This window comes from Mus musculus, chromosome 13 (genome assembly GCF_000001635.26).
Source record: "Mus musculus strain C57BL/6J chromosome 13, GRCm38.p6 C57BL/6J".
NCBI classification, from domain to species: domain Eukaryota; kingdom Metazoa; phylum Chordata; class Mammalia; order Rodentia; family Muridae; genus Mus; species Mus musculus.
The window spans coordinates 30,813,138-30,832,240 of NC_000079.6; the positions used below are offsets into that span (position 1 = coordinate 30,813,138).

Consider the following 19,103-nt stretch of genomic DNA (forward strand, 5'->3'; position numbering starts at 1 on the left):
AAAAGCAAATTATTTCTAGTAGTCCTTTAGTTCTAAAGGTGAGACTAATGTGTTAACTTTCATGAAGCCATGCTGACTGAGCCACACAGGCATGGCCTTGCTAGAGCCAGAAGTTGCCCTAGGAAGGAAGCCCTGGAGCACTTCTATTCTTCCTCACGTCCTCTGTGTCCTGTGTCAGATCTGCTCTGGCTCTCAACTTCCTTCTGACTCACGGTCTTGCTCTGTCTCTACTTTACCACCAATCTTACCACTCACCTCTAACTCAAGCTTTCGAAAGCCCCTTCCTCCAAGAAGCCCCCCATGACTTGTTGGAAGTTGTCTCTGAAACCCCTCATTTTGATCTGGGATTTTATGGCACCGCCCTCCATTCTCTCCACCCTAAGTGTTTCCATGTCCTGTGATGCTGGAGTTCATCAACCCTCGTGCTCATGTGCTCTCCCTGAGTTGTGGCCCCAGGGGAAGGATGACAGAAACTGTGTTGACCTGGGAGGAAGAAGTGGGTTGTGGTGAAGTTCAGCGCCAGGAAACCAGGGTTGTGAGTGCAAGCAAGGGTCTCTAGGCGCCTCCCAGCCTTAAAGGGAAACCAGGGTTGTGAGTGCAAGCATGGGTCTCTAGGTGCCTCCCAGCCTTAACGTCTCAGAAGCAACTCATCTCTCTGTTGGCCTGCCTATTTGGTGCCCTAGCACTGTCTGCAATGAAGTAGTGTCCATGGCACACTCCTACTGAAACTAACAAGACACTTGATACATGGTGTTTAACAATGAAGACACAAACACAACATAAAAGAGAGAACTCCACTATTTATTGTGGATTTTAAAATCAGGAATATAAGCAATTACAGAGCTAATAAAAATGGTGAAATAAAGATAGGGGTCTTACAGAGAAGGACAACTACTGGCTTTGTGCACTGTATTTATTAGGTGTTTAAAATAACAAATGGTTCTGTACTTCTGCTTTGGAATTTAGTTTGTTTATGTCAGATATAATAACAGCACACAGGGAGGAGACAATGCGGTACATACTTATTTTGCAACAAAGGATTACAATTTCTACTTCCAGTCACTGTGATAAATAAACATACACTCATTTACCTTAAATAATCCACAGGGTACATATGCTGTGCTCTGGAATTAGTTTTGTCAACTCTAGAAGAGGAGCCTACATTATCCACAGATCAGTCTGAAGAGTGAAGTGCAACAGAGGCTGACGGAAGGATGGAGTGAGGTGAAAGCTGCCTGCAGGTCACAATGACCTGACTCTACTGCGCAAGCCACTCACCACTGAGTCACAGCTCAGTGCCTGGTCACTTGGGGCACCTCAAATCTTTACAAAACACAGCCCATGCCAGAGCAGCCTCTTTCCAGCTATGGAGCAAGACATTTCACCGCGTGGGAAGTGGCAGAGGGGGAGGGAGTGCTGCCTTGCCGAGGAGCCTGGCTTCATCTTTAGGCTGCATTGAAGACCACAAGCCTTCCCCAGGCCTTGTGGGTGTGACAGGGCCTCCACATACAGGTCCTTGTGAACCCTCCCCACACCACTGCAGTGATCCATCAGCTTAAGGCTGAGTGAGAACCACAAGCTTCAGTGTTTAGCACTGGGAGAAATGAAAGTCAGACTATGAAATTCAGAGTTCATACGAGGACTTGTGGATCACAAATTTATCCAAATATTAACATTTTTATGTGTAGACTGTATATTTTTCTTTACAGAAACAGGGTGGGGAGCTTAGAACCACTTGTATGAAATGGTTATTTTAAAGTTTAGGACAAAGCTCTAAAAACTGTGACTTCAAATCTCTTCTCAAATGTCTCACCTGGGCTGGAAACTGCCAACAGTAGGCCTAGAAGAGGGGCACTGAGAAGGGCACACACACACACCATGGGCCGCTCTGGACCATGATGGAGAAATCCCCAGACTCACAGCATTTTGAAGAGTATGCTACACAGCCTTTCAGGACCAAAGCTAGCAATAACAAAAACTGTTTATTTGGATGTTTAAACTATGGTAGTTTAAATAGATTGAAATTAAATATCCATGGGCATCTTTCTGCACCACCATGCTGGGGAAAAGAGACGTTAAATGCAGTGCTTGACGTGTAATCTCTGCTGCACAGCACGAGGACAGTCTCCACCGCCATGTCTGATGCTCTTCTTGCAGAGCCTATGTTTTCATGACTGCTGGAGACGCAGCTTGGAAGCAGGTGAGCTGCAAGTGCATGCTGCTCTTGAACTTGTTGAGCAGCTCTTCCAGTGACCTGGAGGGAGGAGAGGGTTTTACATCCTGACAGTGACGGGCTGTGCTAGTGAGCTGTGCTAGTGAGCTGTACATCAGCATGGCATGAACCAGTCATCAGAGAAGAGGGGGCCTCAGTTGAAAAAATGCTTCCATAAGTAGGTAAGCTTATAGAGCATTTTCTAATTAACGACTGATGGAAGAGGGCCCACCTTATTGTAGATGGTGCCATCTCTCGGCTGGCGGTCCGAGAGGTTGTATAAGAAAGCAGATGGAGCAAACCATGAGGAGCATCCAGTAAGCAGAACTCCTGCATGGCCTCTGCATCAGCTCTTGCCTCCAGGTTCCTGCCCTGTGTGATTCCTGCCCTAATTTCAATGATGATTAGTGATGTAAAAGCATAAGACAAACCCTTCTCTCCCAAGTTGCTCACAGTCATGGTGTTTCATCAGTGATAGTAACTCTAAGATCAGGTGGCCATCCTAGTTTGTTTCCCTGTTGCTGTGATACAACACCATGACCAAAAGCAACTTGGAGAGATTTACTTGGATTACAGTCATAGTCCATGTATCATCTGGAGAGCCCAGGGTTGACACTCAGGGCAGGAACTTGGAGCAGCAATCACAGAGCAGTGTTGTCTGCTGGCTTGCCATCAGGCTCACAGCAAGCCACCTTCCTTACACTGGCCAGGCTACCTGCCTAGGTATAGTACAGTGCACAGTGGACTGGTTCTTTTTATACCAATTAGCATTCAAGAAAATGCCCCTCAGACATGCAACAGGCCACAGGGATGGAGGCAATTCCTTGACAGAAGTTCCTTTTCTCCAGGATGTCAATTTGACAGTCAAGATTAGCCATCACAACAGCTTAGCAACTCAGCACATATTCAGGGAGCTGGTGGCTCAGGTCTGACTGCCACACTGTGTTTAGAAGAAAGACAAAAAAAGCCAGTGCCTATGGAATTCTAATCAGCAATAGAAATATCTCAACAAAAAGTAAAGAGGCTGATCAAAGAATATATTATTTATTAATCTAAACAAGTCTGTATTTATCTTCATTCTCTTTACACTCCTTCTCTAGAGTCCTTCCTAGAACAGAATAACACTTAGATCTACTCTTTTAACATTATTCAAACAATCAAGACAAACTAAACATCTTTTTGTTTTCCAGTTCTACGACTGCTGGGGAACTGAACGCAGATACTCGTGGCAGGGGCTTGGAGCCGCAATTACCGAACAGTGTGATTTCTACACACAGTGGAAATGGTCCCAGAAGACAGGGTCATCTCTCACCCTACTCATTAAATTGTTCATTTGATTTTATTATTATTAGTGTATGTGTATATGTGTGTGTGTGTGTAGGGGGGTGAGTATTGGCCTGCATGCCACAGCATATATGTGGAGGTCTCACTCTGTAGCCCAGGTTGCTCTAGAACTTTAAATAAACGTCTACATTTATTATTATTTTGAGTGAAGAGAATGTCTGCAGGATATATGGCAGGGATGGGCACAGAAACACACATGCAGGTTGGAGGACAACTTAAAGGAGGGGATTCTTTCCTGTCTTTCTACAGATAAAGGTTCTGGGGACAGTGTAGGTCATCAGACTTCCACGGTAGGTATCTGCCTGCTCCCGAGTACTGGCACTATACTATATGATATATACTATATCAGAACTGAAACAACAGCACGTCAGCTCAAACAGTCGATTATTGGTTGGTTTTGATGCTGAAATGCCTTTTGAAACATGTTCCATGTACTAAGAGCAGTGCTGACTATTTTTACCTTTTATCTTTTATTTCAAGAAAACGGATGACTTCCAAGGCAAAAACAAAGCAGGGAAGGAAGCAAGGCACTCAGTGATGCAAAGCACTCTTCAGCTGCTTGCCTGACTCTGAGACACCCACATAAGGGTCTGCACTGGGGTAGCACAGCAGGAAAGCCGGCCTGCTCCCCTCTCTCCCAAGCCTAGTCACTCTTTATGCGCACAGTTGGTCCAGGTACCTTCTCTCTACAGCATTCCGCTGGGCTTGGCCACCGAGTCTAGCACTGTGAGTCAGGTAGACTTTAACTAGGAATGGTCACAGAGAAAGAGACACAGGGTCTCCACTGCCTAAGCTGAAGCTAGACTGGCATTTACAAAAGATACCTGGCCCAGACTTCCCCTCAGGCCACAATTTCCTGTTATATGAAAAGTAAAGTTTAAATGCATGCTGAGCTCATTAATGTGGTAATGACATAGCTGTTCTGTGCCTTGTATGCAACTAGTCTAATTCTCCATGCTTTATAGAAGCCAAAGTGTATGTAAGCCAGTGCGCGGAAGTGGGGGTGGTAGGAACGGGGATGGACGCATCCTGCTCTCATCATTACAGAAGCCAGTGCTGCAGTTGAGTTGCCTTTCTCATATCCCGTGTGCTTGTCACTTAAAACTATAAAATCCATCAGTGTTTAAGTTAGACCTACAAGACAGAATTCATTCTGTCCCTTGGCCTAGGGGACCCAGCACACCGCATCCCAGGGTAGCCTAGGTTCTCCTTATACTAGCCACTCTAAGTACTTTCGGTGGGTCTCTGGCTGCTAGAGCTGGCTCAGCTCGGCTGGTGGGTTGAGGAGAACACCCAGAACTTACTTTTTGTCCGCACCACTTGCAAGCTGAGGCAGGGCCTCCAGGGCCTGTTTAAAACTAGACCTGAAACACAAAAGCACAGGAGCTCACAGTCTGCACTCTGAGTGGAATTCACAGGAGTTACTGTAGGCATTCCTAAGCACATTGTAAATGTAAAGAAACTGACAAAGGCCAGTGAAGTAAGTGGAGATGTGTGAGAAAAAGTAAAAGTGAAAAACAACAGAAGAAGAAAAAGTAGAAGCAAGTGGGCAGAGGGGCAGGGCTTTCTGAGGGCACGCCAGAGACTGACCCAGGCTCGGTGATGTGACCATGCACACAGGTGTGTGTGTGTGTGTGTGTGTATGCTCAAGAGGCAGGGGAGGGGAGCAAAGGAAACTTCCTTTTCATTAAAAAAAAAAAAACAAACAAGCTATAGGTAAAGCAATGGTGCAAATGGGAGGAGAGTAAGCAGAGACAGATGGTGTGCAGAATAATACTCAGGACAGTCACAGCATCCACAAGGACAAGACCTGTTTTACAGCCATGTCTCCTCACAGTGGACGTGGGGGACAGGATCTAGTTCTTATCAGAATTAATGTGGACAGGAAAGGAAGATATTTACATATACTTTTGAACACTATCTTTATATGAGAAAGGTAAATTGAATGAATTGAAAAACTACCTATTTAGTATGTTCAGTTTTTCCAGGTAGAAAATATCACAAGAGTTACTGAGAGGAATGAGGATCACAATGGAGAACTTATTTGATAATAATGACTCTTCCTAAGAACAGTTTCCAGCTTCAAGTCCTTTATTGAACTAGTGGATATGAAGAAAGAAATGTAATCACTGATGATCAGGGGGTTGGGGGTGGGAGGTGGGGAGGGTATCTCTTACCTTGTATTAAAATGATACTCTTCAGTTGATCAGGATGTGAATGTCAGAACAATGTTTCTTAAACTAAGGGCATGTTAAAAGAATGAAAAGTCCCGCAGAGTCACAAAAATGCCTCTGGGAATCTCCATTCTCCCTAGCCCGAGGCAGAGTGTTCTCGGGGATAGTGTGTGTGGGCATCTACGTTGCCTTTTCCGGGTCAGCAGGCTCTCCTCTGTCTTGATCATTTTATTTCATGCCCATGGGTGTTTGCATGACTGATGGGTGTAGAGGGAAGGGAGCAGAGAGAGCTGGGTCCGCTGGGACTGATTTGCAGATTGTAAAGCACCAAATAAGTAGTGGGCCTTAAACCCAGGCCTTCAGGCAGAGCTGCCAGTAATCTCAACCACTGAGCCACCTCTCCAGGCCCTCAAACACTCAATGATTAAGAAACTATTGAGTTACCTTTTAGTCATATGTATAGGTGTAATGAAACATAACTACACTCCTTGTTTAGAAGAGTTCCATCTTCAAGATAACTCTTTCTGTCAGGCAGTGGTGGTGCACACATTTAATCCCAGCACTTGGGAGGCAGAAGCAGGCAGATTTGTGAGTTTGAGGACAGCCTGGTCTACAGAGTGAGTTCCAGGACAGCCAGGGCTACACAGAGAAACCCTGTCTTAAAAAACCAAAAACCAACCAACCAACCAACCAACCAACCAACCAACCAACCAACCAAGCAAACAAACATAACTCTTTCCATCACACACACAAACACACACACACTTGAAAGTTGAACATACTTTTGTTTACAAGTATTCTGATACAGGATAGTCAATCTGTACCATCTTGGTTTTATAAACAAGGAACCTAGTTCACAAAGGTTAAGTTTAAGGGGATAAACGGACACTCATATTAGGCGATATGGACTGGGTACTTCCTATTGTCTCTATCATTTTCCACAAAAAAAAAAAAAAAAAAAAAGAGTGGTTGGGAAAATGTGTTTTTAAACAACGATCATAGGAATCATCTAGAAATGGCTTGTGGTACACCAGGAGGAAGCTAATTTTATTTGTTAAAAAAATAATGAAAGTTTTCAGTTGTTTTGGTGACTGTAAGGAGATGGCACAGCCATGTTATCAAACACTGGAAATGAGCGGTCTCCTGCAGGTCCCTGTGCTCATGGCACAGCTCAGGCTTCCTGGGCAATGCAGTGACTGTGGCAAACAGCTCTGCATGCAGGCAACTCTGTGCATCTGACCTACTGATGTCTCAATAGTAGGAAATCCCGACTTTCATTCAAAACAGCTAAAAGTTACCATCAACTTTCCACTACAGGAACTTTGTGAAGAAACCACAGGCTTCCTCTTACTCTGATATTTACAACACTTAAACTGTTCTTCAAATCTGATAAAAATTTAATTTTCTTAGCCTTTTTTTTTTTAAATAAAAAAGTATGTCATACTTGGCCATATTATTTATGAGACAAAGGTTTGTAAGTAATGAATGAAACAATTACATTTATAATGTGCTCTAAAGAGGTGGCCTTGAGAGTCACTGTCTTACAATAGGCTTGAGCTTTTTAGTAAAAAATTCTGATGAAATAGCAACTCTATTTCAACACAAATTTATGAGCATTTTGTTTGTAAGTTTTCTGACAAGAGGCACAATACACAAGTAAGGCAATTCTGATCACAAAGAAGAATCTCAGAGGAAGACTTCGTGTCTTACCTGCTTTCCGAGGTCAGGTAAATGGCTACAGTGTCCCTCAGAGCACAGATTTCAAGTCTGGCCTAAAGATGAGAAAAAGGCAAGAGTTACAATTGTCAGGCAGCAAATGACAGTAGACCTGAGGAGACAGCCCCACGTGCTTCCTGCAGGCCAGAACAACAGCAGCTTCTCAAAGAACGGGCCAAAAATAGCAGTGTCTCCTTTAACGCTGCTGTCAAGTGTGAGTGTGTGGGCAGGGGCTGGCCACCCAGACATGAGGGTTACTACCTGACTGGTATTTGCCTTTTAGTTTGGTAGTGAGAAGGACGGACCTGAAACCCTGGCCTGAGTGGCTGGGCTCGCTTCCTACTATACCCTTTTAGATACACTGTCTCCTCTCAGTGCTTTATGAAGTCAATCCAGTCTCTGTTTAATGTGTGAATAAGCTTAAAAAAGCAAAGAAAATTGATAAGTTAATCTTAAAGTTCATATGGAAACGCAAAGTTCCCAGAGACGTTAAAATGGTGCCAGAAAACAACAATGCATTTGGAAGTCTCACATTTCCAACACTCTCACGTTAGGGTGGCACCAGACATGACAGACCCGGAGCTCAATAATACAGAATGAGAGCCAACTGATCTCAACAAGGGCTACAAACTGTTCAGTGGGGAAAGTATCCACTCAGTGAACAGAAACAGCACAACTGGATCCACATACGGAAAGATGAAGCCCAAACCTCCCTTAATATAACTAAAAATTAATGTAAAAGAAAGACAACATCCTAACTTGATACCTGGCATGGTGGCCAAAGCTGTCTTATTCCCAGAACATATGAACATCAAATCAAATGAAATACAGGCAGCACGGCATGGGAGATAAAACACAGAGACCTGGTGACCACCATGACGGCCATGCTGCCTATAGACTGCCCTTCCCAATGCAGGGCAGGCAGGCTGTGGACACCAGCCTGCAGGAGGATACCACTCAGGAGCCTGCCAGCTGCATGGTCAGCCTGCAGAGGAGCCACACAATGTGTGAGGATGTGGTGGACAGACAGGCTCTCAAAAGAGAAGTGGAGCAGCTTGAGCATTATGAAGAGAGATGGAACTGGAGACTCCAGGGTGGAGATGAGCAACATATTGTGAGTAGCCAGCCCAGCCACCTGGGGCCATGTCTGGGTCCATGGCTACAAAGCCACTGGGGTTGGTGTCAGTGTCTGTGGCTCATATTATCCCTAGACACATGACCCTGGCTGGGGCAGCCACTGGGAGCATGCAGAATTGGGAGCATGCAGAACTGGGAGCATGCAGAACTGGGAGTGTGCAGAACTGGGAGCGTGCAGAACTGGCCTTGCTCTTCACTAGCAGCAGTACTCTGGAGACCTGTAGCCTCAACCCCAATTCCACCACCAACCCCGCAGCAGGGAACAGCACTGGGAGACTAGGCCCTATATCTCAAGCAGCTCAGAAAGTACAATAAAGCTGGCCCTGGTCGAGCAGGCTCCATAAGGCAACACAAAGGGCAAAAGAGAGGGATAGGTGTCCCCAACACTCGACTACTGTGAGGTTGTGTGGGTGCAGGGGCAACACTCTCCCACCTCATCACCTGTGGCAATCAGGAGAACTGGCCCTTGGGTCATGAGAGTAGGAGACCCAGCCCTGCCTCCTCACTGGCTACAGCAGTCTGGAGAGCTGGCCCTGCACCTAGCCTGGGCAGCACGGTGAATCTGGCCCTGGAGGCTTGGGCAGGTGAGCTGGCTGAGAGGGCATGAGAGCAGGAAAGCTGACCCTGCCTCCTGCCGATGGCAGCATTGAGTGGCCTAGCAGGAGTAGCACTGGGGAGCTTGCCCTGGAGGCACAGATATGTAGTATGTAACATACAACTTTCTCGATGAGATGTAGCAACACATCATCAGGAAAGTGAGATCACAGCTCAGAGAAGGAGACAGGGTTGCACAGCTAGGACGATGGCCATGGTCCACAGGACAGTTTGTAACACGTGCCTATAAAGCTGGTAGCTAACACTCAGTTCCCTATTTAAAACAATTTCTTCATGACGTTGGATGATTTTGGTACCTGCAGTGCTCCATTTCTGCTGAAGGATGAGACGCACTGCATCAGCCGGCTCAGCTCTTCAGAGACTGCTTCTACCACTCTGGCCAAGACCCGTGGCACCAGTTCCTTGGAAATAGTGAATACCTGATGGGAGGTTTAGACAAGAAGAGACAGTACATTATATATACCTTTTCTGGCTTGTGTATGTCAATAACAAAGTAATAAAAAAAACAAGATACGCATTTATATGTAAACCTTCATTTTTAAGATTTATTTTATTGTGCATGAATAAGTGTTTTGCCTACACATATGTATGTGTGCCAGATGCAGTCTGGTGCCTGTGGAAATCACAAGACGGCCTCAGATCCCCTGGAATTAGTGTGGTCATGAGTCAGCATGTGGTACTGGGGACCAAATCTATGTCTTCTGCAAGAGCAACAAGTGCTCTTCCCTCCTGAGCCATCTGTCCAGGCCCCAGATGTATACTTTAGTTGTATTTACTGATGAATGACAAATAAGCTTCGTTTCTAAAAGGCATTGCAGATGTCGACTAAAAATTGTTTTGAAAATTTTGTCTTCACATGTGATGATTTGTTGATATTCATTGTCGTGAACTATGGGAGTGAAGTTATAAACACAGAGCTACTCGGGGCTGCTTTCTTCCTCTGAGCAGTTTTCAGGTTTTAGCTCTAGGCAGTTGCTCAGTCATTCAATGACTATCTTGAGCTTGAGTGTTTTCTGTGTGTTTTGACAGAGTGGAGAGTTTTAAGGGTTACTTATGTCAACCAGTGGAAGCCTAGAGATTTCCCACATTCCTTGGACTTGCTAGAGCTCCACTTTCAAAATGTTGTCTCTTTTGTAGCTATTATCAGAGGTTAGTCTGAAGCACATGCAGACCAAGTCTGCAGTAGGCCTTAGCAATAGGATAGTAAAGAACCACAGGAGTCAGGAGCAACCAATCCCTAGCACCTACAAGGTGCACTTTGAAGACCTCAGAACAGCTGCAAATGTATTTGGAGAGTTAAAAGTAACTATGGTCCTAATGAGAAAACAAAAAGAATATCAGAATAGAGATGGAACATTAAAAATTAAAAACTGTCTGTTGTGACACACACCTTTAATCCCATCACTCAGGAGGCAGAGCAGTGTATCTCTGTGAGTTCAAGGCTAGCTTGGTCTATGTAACAATATTCAGGATAGGGTTGCATAGAGAGACCAAGTCTCAAAAAAACAAAATTAAAATGTTGGAATATAAAATATAATTGTGGTGGTTTGAATATGCTTGGCCCATACAGTGTCACCATTAGGAGGTGTGGAAGTGTGTCACTGTGGGGGGTGAGCTTTGAGAACCTCTTAACTGCCTGGAAGACAGCAGTATCCTCCTGTTTGCCTTTGGAACAAGATATAGATCTTTTGGCTCCTACAGCCCCAAATAGATATGGATGCTGCCATGCTCCCACCTTGATGATAATGGACTGAACCTCAGGACCTGTAAGCCAGCCCCAATTAAATGTTGTCCTTTATAAGAAAAAAAAAAAAAAAAAAAGAAAGAAATTTTTGTCTTTTTAAGACATCTTCTTTATATGAAACAAAATTTCTAAAAGTGTGTGTGTGTGAACCCTCTGGGTATATATGTGCCACAGTTAAAGAAAGATTAAATGGAGGAGGGTACTGGTGTAGTGGTGTGCACCTGCTATCTTGACTACTCAAACAGATGAGCAGAGAAGTGCGTCAGCCCAGGAGTTTGAGTCCAGCTTGGGTAAAACAGTGAGAAACTCATATAAATACTTAAGAGTTTCACTATTCTGTACTGGATTAGCATTCCAGTTTTACTGTGTGCTATAAAGACATTTCTTTTTCTTGACAAACAACAGTATTGTTAAATTTTATTTATTTAAATTGTATATTAATATCTCTCTCTCTCTCTCTCTCTCTCTCTCTCTCTCTCTCGATCTTGCTCTCGTTCTGTGTGTGTGTGTGTGTGAGTGTACCTGGGCATGTATGTGGAGGTCAAGGGACATCTTTTGGGAATTGGTTCTCTCTCCCACTGCATGGGCTTTGAGAATCAAACTCAGTTTATCAAGCTTGGCAGCAGGTCCTCTATCTGCTGAGCCACCGTGGTAGACCCATTTCAAATTTTAACATATGACAAAGTTGTATCTAGAGGTTTAGTAGAGTATTTTTATCCTGCTAATTCACAAATTAAAGAATGTTTTCTTTTTAGCTTTGCCTGTTCCCACTTTGAGGTGCTAGTGTCAATTAAACATTTGCGTCAACAATTGTCCCAAACAATCTGAGTATTCAACAAATATTTTGGCAATTTAAGATTTTATCACAAACGGTAGTCCTGGTGAGATCTACTTTGGGTTACTGGGCTAAAATAAAAGGGGACCTGAGAGGCTGCTACTTCAATGATATCACAGCTGTTGATAATGGCTGTCAGCCGATCTTCTGGACACGCCCAGCCTGACCCTTACACCTTGATCTCTGCAGTTCCTCTGCTCTCTGCAGACAGGATGCTCCTACCCACCAATGAATTCACTTATGCTTTCATCTCAAAAGAAACTGACACAAGAGTTAGCTCATATTTTTAAATAAAATCAGGGATCTATGAGACCACCTGCCAGAGTTAAATCACATAAAATCTTTCTAGAGAGGAGCTCACAAACTCCTCTCAAATGTAAGGAGGAGACATGACCTCTGCTTTCTCTGCTGTCCGCCCTTCTGCTTTTGCTGTCCTTATCTGTATTTTTCCAAACACCATGATGGTTTCCAAACCTTAGACATGAAGCTAGAGCTCAGCGGAGGAGCACCTGAGCAGCAGTGGTAACCCTGTTGGCCTTGCTTTACTTTATGGCTCCCATTCTTCTATGAGCCACCTTGAGAGTGCTGGCAATGTGTGTACTGGACTGTAACATCATTGTATGACAATGCAGGTCGCTGTGGCACACTAGGTGGCAGCTTGTTTTCCAGTGTGCCTCAGAATGACTCCCACTCCTAGGATGTCCAGGAAGAATGAAACCTCAGATGACAACTGTGTGGGACAGGTGTGGGAACCATGGGCAGTAACATCACACATACCAAAGCGACACACACACACACACACTCATACCCATGTACACAAACACACAGATGCATACACACAGACACAACAAGCAATTGCACAGAGACACACCTGCACACCAACACACATAGGCATACACATACATGCATATAGACACATGCAAAAAGACACACATGCAGACATATGCATACACAAATAGAGACACACAAACACACAAAAGCTGTGCTCTACTTTACTTATATGCCCAAGATATATTCCGAAGGGGTAAAAGAGATCCCCCTCCTGTGAATAATAATCCAATTTGCTTCTTTCCTTCTTCCCCCTCAATTATCTACTTTCGTAGGAACAGTTAATGACAGCTTACCTCTGCATGCACAGCAATTATATTCACCAATGCTTCTTTTAAATAGTTTCTGACACCTGAAATCAAGATGAGGAAAGGGAAAGACACTCAATGAAATCCCCAGCAGCATCAGAATGTGACTTCCAAAGTGGTCTGAGGTGAAACTGAAAATAACACCATTACTGTCCATTTCCTTTAGAGATCAAAATGGTGAAAGGACTATTTCTAGAGAGGTAAAAACCAAAACAGCTCCAACGAGAACTGGTCTTTCACCCCTTTTCATTCCTATCACTGTTTGTTCTGAATTTACTATCAGTTGGTCTCAAAATCAAGACTTTAAAACATCCTTATGTTTCACATGTGTATCAGATAAAGCACAGAGGACCAAAGGAGAGTGCTGAAACCTGTAAGACTCATGTTAGACATCATAGCATTATACAGAATGACATTTTGATTCTAAGGCATCACTTTAATTAATTTCTCTGTGTATGTGTGCACACACATGTGTATGTGTGTGTTTACGTGTAGCATGCATGTGCAGGAGCCTGCTGAGGCTAGAGGACATCAGATCCACCGGAACTGGAGTTACAGGTAGTTGTAAGCCAAGTGGCATGGATGCTGGGGACCAAAACAAGGTCCACTGCAAGAGCAGTAAGTGCCCTAAACTGCTGAGCCGCATCTCCAGCCCATGACTGACTTTCAAAGTAGAAAACCTTAAGGTCTTGGAGAACACCCAGTGGGTTAGAGTGCTTGCTATGCAAGGCATAAAGACCATGAATGAAAACAAACACCTACGCAAAGTGCCGGGCTAGTCATGGCTGTTTGTGCCTTTAACCCCAGTTCTGTGGGAGACGGCGGGTTGGGGCTAGAAGGGGGAACAGGAGGATCATTCCTGGATGTCAGCCTAACTTCAGGTTCAGTGACAGACTCTGCCTCAAGGCAGGTAAGGTAAACAGTGATAGAGCAGGATACACAGGTGTGTACTCCATATGTGCCCATCCATGTACCTGATTCTATAAAACAAGTTAAAGACTGGACATAAAAAAGATATCAGACTGTGGGTCCAGAATTAATGAGCACAGCTTGAGTTAACAGCAGCACCCTTATGGGTGCAGAGTGTTATCATAGCTTTCTGAACCAACTACCTCCTAGCTGTGACCTCTGGGGAGAAGGCCTTTCTTTCCACTTGTCGAGTGAGTGTAGATTTTGCACCTCTTTTGCCAGACTGCAGTGAGGACTAATGGTGATCATGTGTGCATGTCCTACAGTTCTCCATGCTCTTTACGAAGTCATCACCAATGTGGTATAACAAAAGCGCAAAAGCACAGTATAGTTTTCCTATAACTCCAAAATGACTGCTTTCCTTTGGAGTGGAATGTTATAGACTATCTTCTAGAATTAACTACAAAGGCTAAAGAATGTTAGAATGTTACTCATAGCTTGGATAGGCAGAGACCATTAACTACAATCTTTTCCCCTGCCCTGTTGTTTTGAAGCAGAATCTTTCGCAGTCCAAGCTGATCCTGAACTCACTATGCAGCCAAGGATGTCTCTGGATTCATGATCCCTCTGATTCCTCTTTCTGAGTGCTAGGATTACAGGTGTAACTCTGAGGGCAGGAAGTGCTAGGACTACAGGTGTAACTCCGAGGGTAGGAAGCAGGGCTGAAAAGGGACCTAAAAAAGTGAAATGTACAAACCTGCAGAACACAGCAGCTCTCCAGTTAAAGAAAAGCCATGGTACTGATGTCCCCTGCAGCAGCTGGGAATGTAGGGCTGGGCCTTGAGCATCACTAGGGTGTTAGTGCAGGGCACATGACTGCGTACTGAGGGGCATGACTAGGGTGTTAGAGTGGGGCACATGACTGCGTACTGAGGGACAGCAGCTCGTGCATGCTCATCTCTATACTCCTAACATGCACAATTACTAAACCCAAGCCCAGCATGAGAGCAGCGATGCTCTAAGGAGCCAGGGTTAAACCTTAGCCTCCGCCATGTGAAGCCAGGCTCTGTCAGTGCCACTGCAGTGCAGCTGTCAGCAACGATGACTGCGCATGCACAGGGGAGCTCCAGTACTGACTACTAAGCCAAAAATTAAACTTTCTCTCAAGGTAGGCAGGCACATGCCCAGTGACCACATACTATGAATGCAACTCACCCTGTGACATCTGGCAAGAACATTACACCAAGCATCACCAACAAAGTACCCCATAGCAGAGACAGCCCTGGGTTAGTCAGCACAATTCTAAAGACACAGCTGTGATAGCAAATAGTAAGTAAGAACGCCAGTAAGAAATACTTAGTCCAAAAGAACATTTCGAGAGACACTCTGAAAAACTACAGGTTTCCCCTGTTAGCTTACTGCAGGATTTGCATGAATAGCAGAAGCAGCCTTAACCTTGGGATAGAGAGTTTTATAGTTCTTGGAGTTTTACCTTTATGAATAGAAAAAACCCACAAATAAGTGTTCACAGAACAACAAACCAGTGCTTCAGGGGCTATGGGGCATGCTGGGGGAGAGATGGACAGAACAGCTCTTCTGCCTAAGCAGTGTGTCAGGCGGTGGAGGCAGAAACGACAGGCTAATGCTGACCTGCACAGAGCAAACAGCCTGAGCTGGATCTTGCTAAAGCAAAGTGTTGCTCTTGCAGAGCACTGCATACATACAGTGGAAACCAACTCCACAACCAAGATGCTCAGGGCGGAGCACGCCAGCAATCCTAGAGCCCAGGCACAGGGACTAGGGCTAGAGTTCCAGGGCTACACAGGGCTCTTGTGCCTGCTCTTGGGGTCTTCCTCCTGTTGAGTTTACTGCCGAGTGAACTAGCATATTTCATCAAAGGAAGTGGCTACAAATGTTCATTCATTTGCTAATACAGATTTCCTAAAATTCTCTTATGAGGTAAACTACTAGGTACATACCTACATACATCGGGCCCTTTTAAGTGGAACACGCTGATGATCCCAGAAAGAAGACCACAGTTACTAAAAGTTTGATTACAATTTACTGCAGTTGGTTTGTGTTTATAGCCACATATAAGAAATTCATACAGGACAGTTATATGAAAGGGTTTTATGAGGCAAAGAAAACCAGTGTAAAATAATCTGTAAGTGTGTTACTGGCTCTCTTCATCTGTTGAAGCTCTCAGTTGGTTAAACTCTAGTACTGAAGCAAAGGCAGAACAAGTTAAGGCAAAGTGCTAGCCTGGGTATCAGTTATGTTTGGAAATGGCCGCTCTGCCTCATCCTTCATGTGGGGGCAAGCAGCTGGCAAATGTGCTTTTTGCTGACTAGGGAAAGGAAATACATGGTTGGGCTTTCATATGCAGGGACTCCATGCCCACAGATTCAACCAACAGCCAATGAAGAGTATTGAAAGCATCAACACAAACATACTTTTTCTGTCACTCTTCCCTAAAAAAAGGTCTGAAACAGTTTCCCGTGTTCAGCATCACAAGGAACCTAGCAGTGATTGACAGCTAATGGAAGACACGCAGAACTCTGTGCAGCTCTGTGCCCTTTCACAGACTGGACCAAGCATCTGGGACACTGGCATTGGCACTGTGGAAACTGTGGTAGAAGAATGGAGACCTAATTCCTAAGACTGTGGGCAGATGGAGTTTAGGAATAGGAGAGTGGGCCTCATGTGTGGCCTCAGGGACAATGGCTGAGCCTGCCATCTCTTCCATCAATGAGAAGTGAGAACGGAAAGGAAAGGCAGGCAGCAGAAGCTGATCCCGGGGAAGCTGTGCAGATAGTTGCCTACAACAAAGGGTTGGGCTCTAGAGGTAGATGGTAGGAAGTACTGTAGGATGGATTTCAAAGTCCCTGGCTTTGGTGCCTGGGGGCAGGACCAGAATTTGATTTCTGGTGAGGAGGCTACTTCTACAGGGTAGATGACTATAAGGGAGGAGCCATACTGTAGTCTACTCTGGTGGCAAATGTTGGTTTCTCTTGCCACATTTTATTCTATTTTAATATTATTAACATTGACAGTCGCTAATTGTTTTTTTTATGTCCACTGAGGTGACAAAGGACACAACTATGGTACAAATTCTGGCTTGCCAATCACCAGCTGCATGACCTCAGACACCTCAGTTTGCCTCTCAAGTCACTGCCATCCCTGAAAGGCAGTGATTGTAGTGAGTTCTTTGCTAACAATGCCATTATAGATGCGCTGTTTATTCTCTCATTCTTCGACAGTGCCCACCTGCCTGCCCTGTGTGAACACCGACGTGCTGTGAGAAGTGCACAGAACAGGCACAGTCTGTAGTCCCAAGAGAAACGAGGCTTTGCTGGAAGAAGTGTTAAGTCTCAAGAAGGACACACATGCAGAGGAAACAGCTTTAGATAAAAACAAACAGCTGGCTAACAGGCACACTGGGTATAAAATGCACTAACTATAGCTGTGTTTTCTGAAACTCCAGGTATACACAGGCAAACTAATTCACTGTGACTGCTATCCAGCTACAGATGAGGTTCTTTTGAGCAAGCAACTCAGGGATTGATTAACTGCTGAAAAGTTGTTTGGAATGCATGGTGGCAACAGGAAGCTTGCCATGACATCCAATGTGGCTATGCTGAGGTCTTACAGGGGCTTTGCCTCTGACAGAACTCCTGCTGTACAGGTTTACACTAAGTGTGAAGGTGGTGCTCTAGTGGAATTTGTCAGTTATATTTTGCTTTGGGTAAAAACAATGGCAGTTTTTATCACATATTAGCATGACTTCGAGAGACTGCAATGTCTGGTTTGACCACTAGATTTTTTAGAGCTGGACCATCCACATGAACTGCTAAGAGAATGGTGAATGGATAAGTAATTAAAGGAAAACTGAACCACGTGTACATCTTATAAGATCCACAGTCAAATAGTCTCACCCTTCAGCAGGCTGTTTACTAGAAACAAGCAAGCCTGTTATGAGGATGTGCCCTCTGGCAGGGCACCTCTTACTTTTCTTAGGACACAGGACAGGAAGGGCAGTCTTCCTGATATTAAGCAGCAGGATCTATTTAACAATACAGTTAAAGAAAGTAGGACAGAATAGTGCTGCTGAGGCTCGACCAATGCATTTCCACACAGCTTTGCTCTTCTTGGGACAGCTTGCCCCAGACAGTCAGCACTGGTTTGCTCAGTGCCCACAATGTGCTAGATACTATGGCAATTCTCAGGTAGGTAAGAACACATTGGGATAGCCTGTGTGTTAGAGAACCTGGGTTTAGTTTGTACTCCAATGGCAGTAACCATGTAGAGTGTAGACCTGATTAGGAAAGGGTAGTCAGTGTGGGGGGTGGGGGTGGAGGGAGAGTAATTAAGAGGAAAACTGACTTGCTGCTTGAAGTTGCAGGGAAGTGTCAGGTTCTTATGATGTAGTCATGAGTGTTGTTTTGAAGAGCCCTACTTAGATAAACCCCCACAACTTTCCATGTTACTTAAGTGAGGGAATGAGAGGCAGTTTCTGAGCATTCAGAATACTATCGACCTTCTCTGCTCTGAATATGAAATTAGAATGTGTCATGATATGTGACCAACAAAGTGTCCCCACCCACACAGTATGAACCCAGACGATCACTGAGCAATTAATCTAGAAGCCTAGTGTGGAAATTCCCCAAGGAGAACAGAGTTCGCCTCTCCTCTGATCGAGGCCCTGTAGGCTGCTGCTAGCATGGTGGGCTTCCGGTTAGTGAGGCTGTAGGACCTAAGTCTCCCACAAGGAAAACAGTGTTTGTATACACAACGTTAAAACAGAAGTTTCTTGGTCATTTTGTCAGATTCTTCTTTTTTGAGCAGGAAAGTCACAAAGTTGTAGGGATAAGCACACTATTAATAAACATACACAGTGAGACCCTGATGTTAGTGTTCTGTATCAAGCACCGTTCCAGGTCCTGAGGAAAACAGAGACCTTTCTCACAGAGCTTACAGCCGATAAGCAACACCCAGGCTTAATATAATAAATGGCCCGGCTGTCCTTACATATAAGAAAAAGTGGCAAAGTAAATTATTCTTAAACAAGAAAATAGCTGTATGATAGAAAATTAACCAGGCAAACAGTAAAGCCTGGGTTGGCAAAGGCAAGGCTGCTGTGCCTGAGAATGGCGCCACGGTGACAATGACCCCATCCCTTGTTGAATGGACACTGGTGTTTCTGTGTGCCCATTTCATTAGAATGCTTCCTCCCCCCAGTGAACTTTAACAAAAAGTGTTTAAGGCTGGCTGGAGACAAGGT

The 19,103-nt window shown here is 44.6% G+C and overlaps 1 protein-coding gene across 5 annotated transcripts in view; it reads right to left on the reverse strand.

Moving 5' to 3' along the window:
- Exoc2 (exocyst complex component 2) overlaps positions 1 to 19,103 on the reverse strand; it is a 184,581-nt gene that overhangs the window by 23,622 nt on the left and 141,856 nt on the right. For 3 of the 5 annotated variants that reach the window (XM_011244328.2, XM_011244326.3, XM_011244327.3), the window contains 4 exons: positions 12,902 to 12,957; positions 9,495 to 9,617; positions 7,441 to 7,502; positions 4,861 to 4,920 (listed from right to left, as the gene is read on the reverse strand). In XM_011244328.2, coding sequence (XP_011242630.1) covers positions 4,861 to 4,920; positions 7,441 to 7,502; positions 9,495 to 9,617; positions 12,902 to 12,957 — 301 coding nt within the window. Of the gene's footprint in view, positions 1 to 780; positions 2,255 to 4,860; positions 4,921 to 7,440; positions 7,503 to 9,494; positions 9,618 to 12,901; positions 12,958 to 19,103 lie in introns of those variants that run through there. The other 2 variants (NM_025588.2, NM_001360093.1) reach the window with 1 other exon arrangement.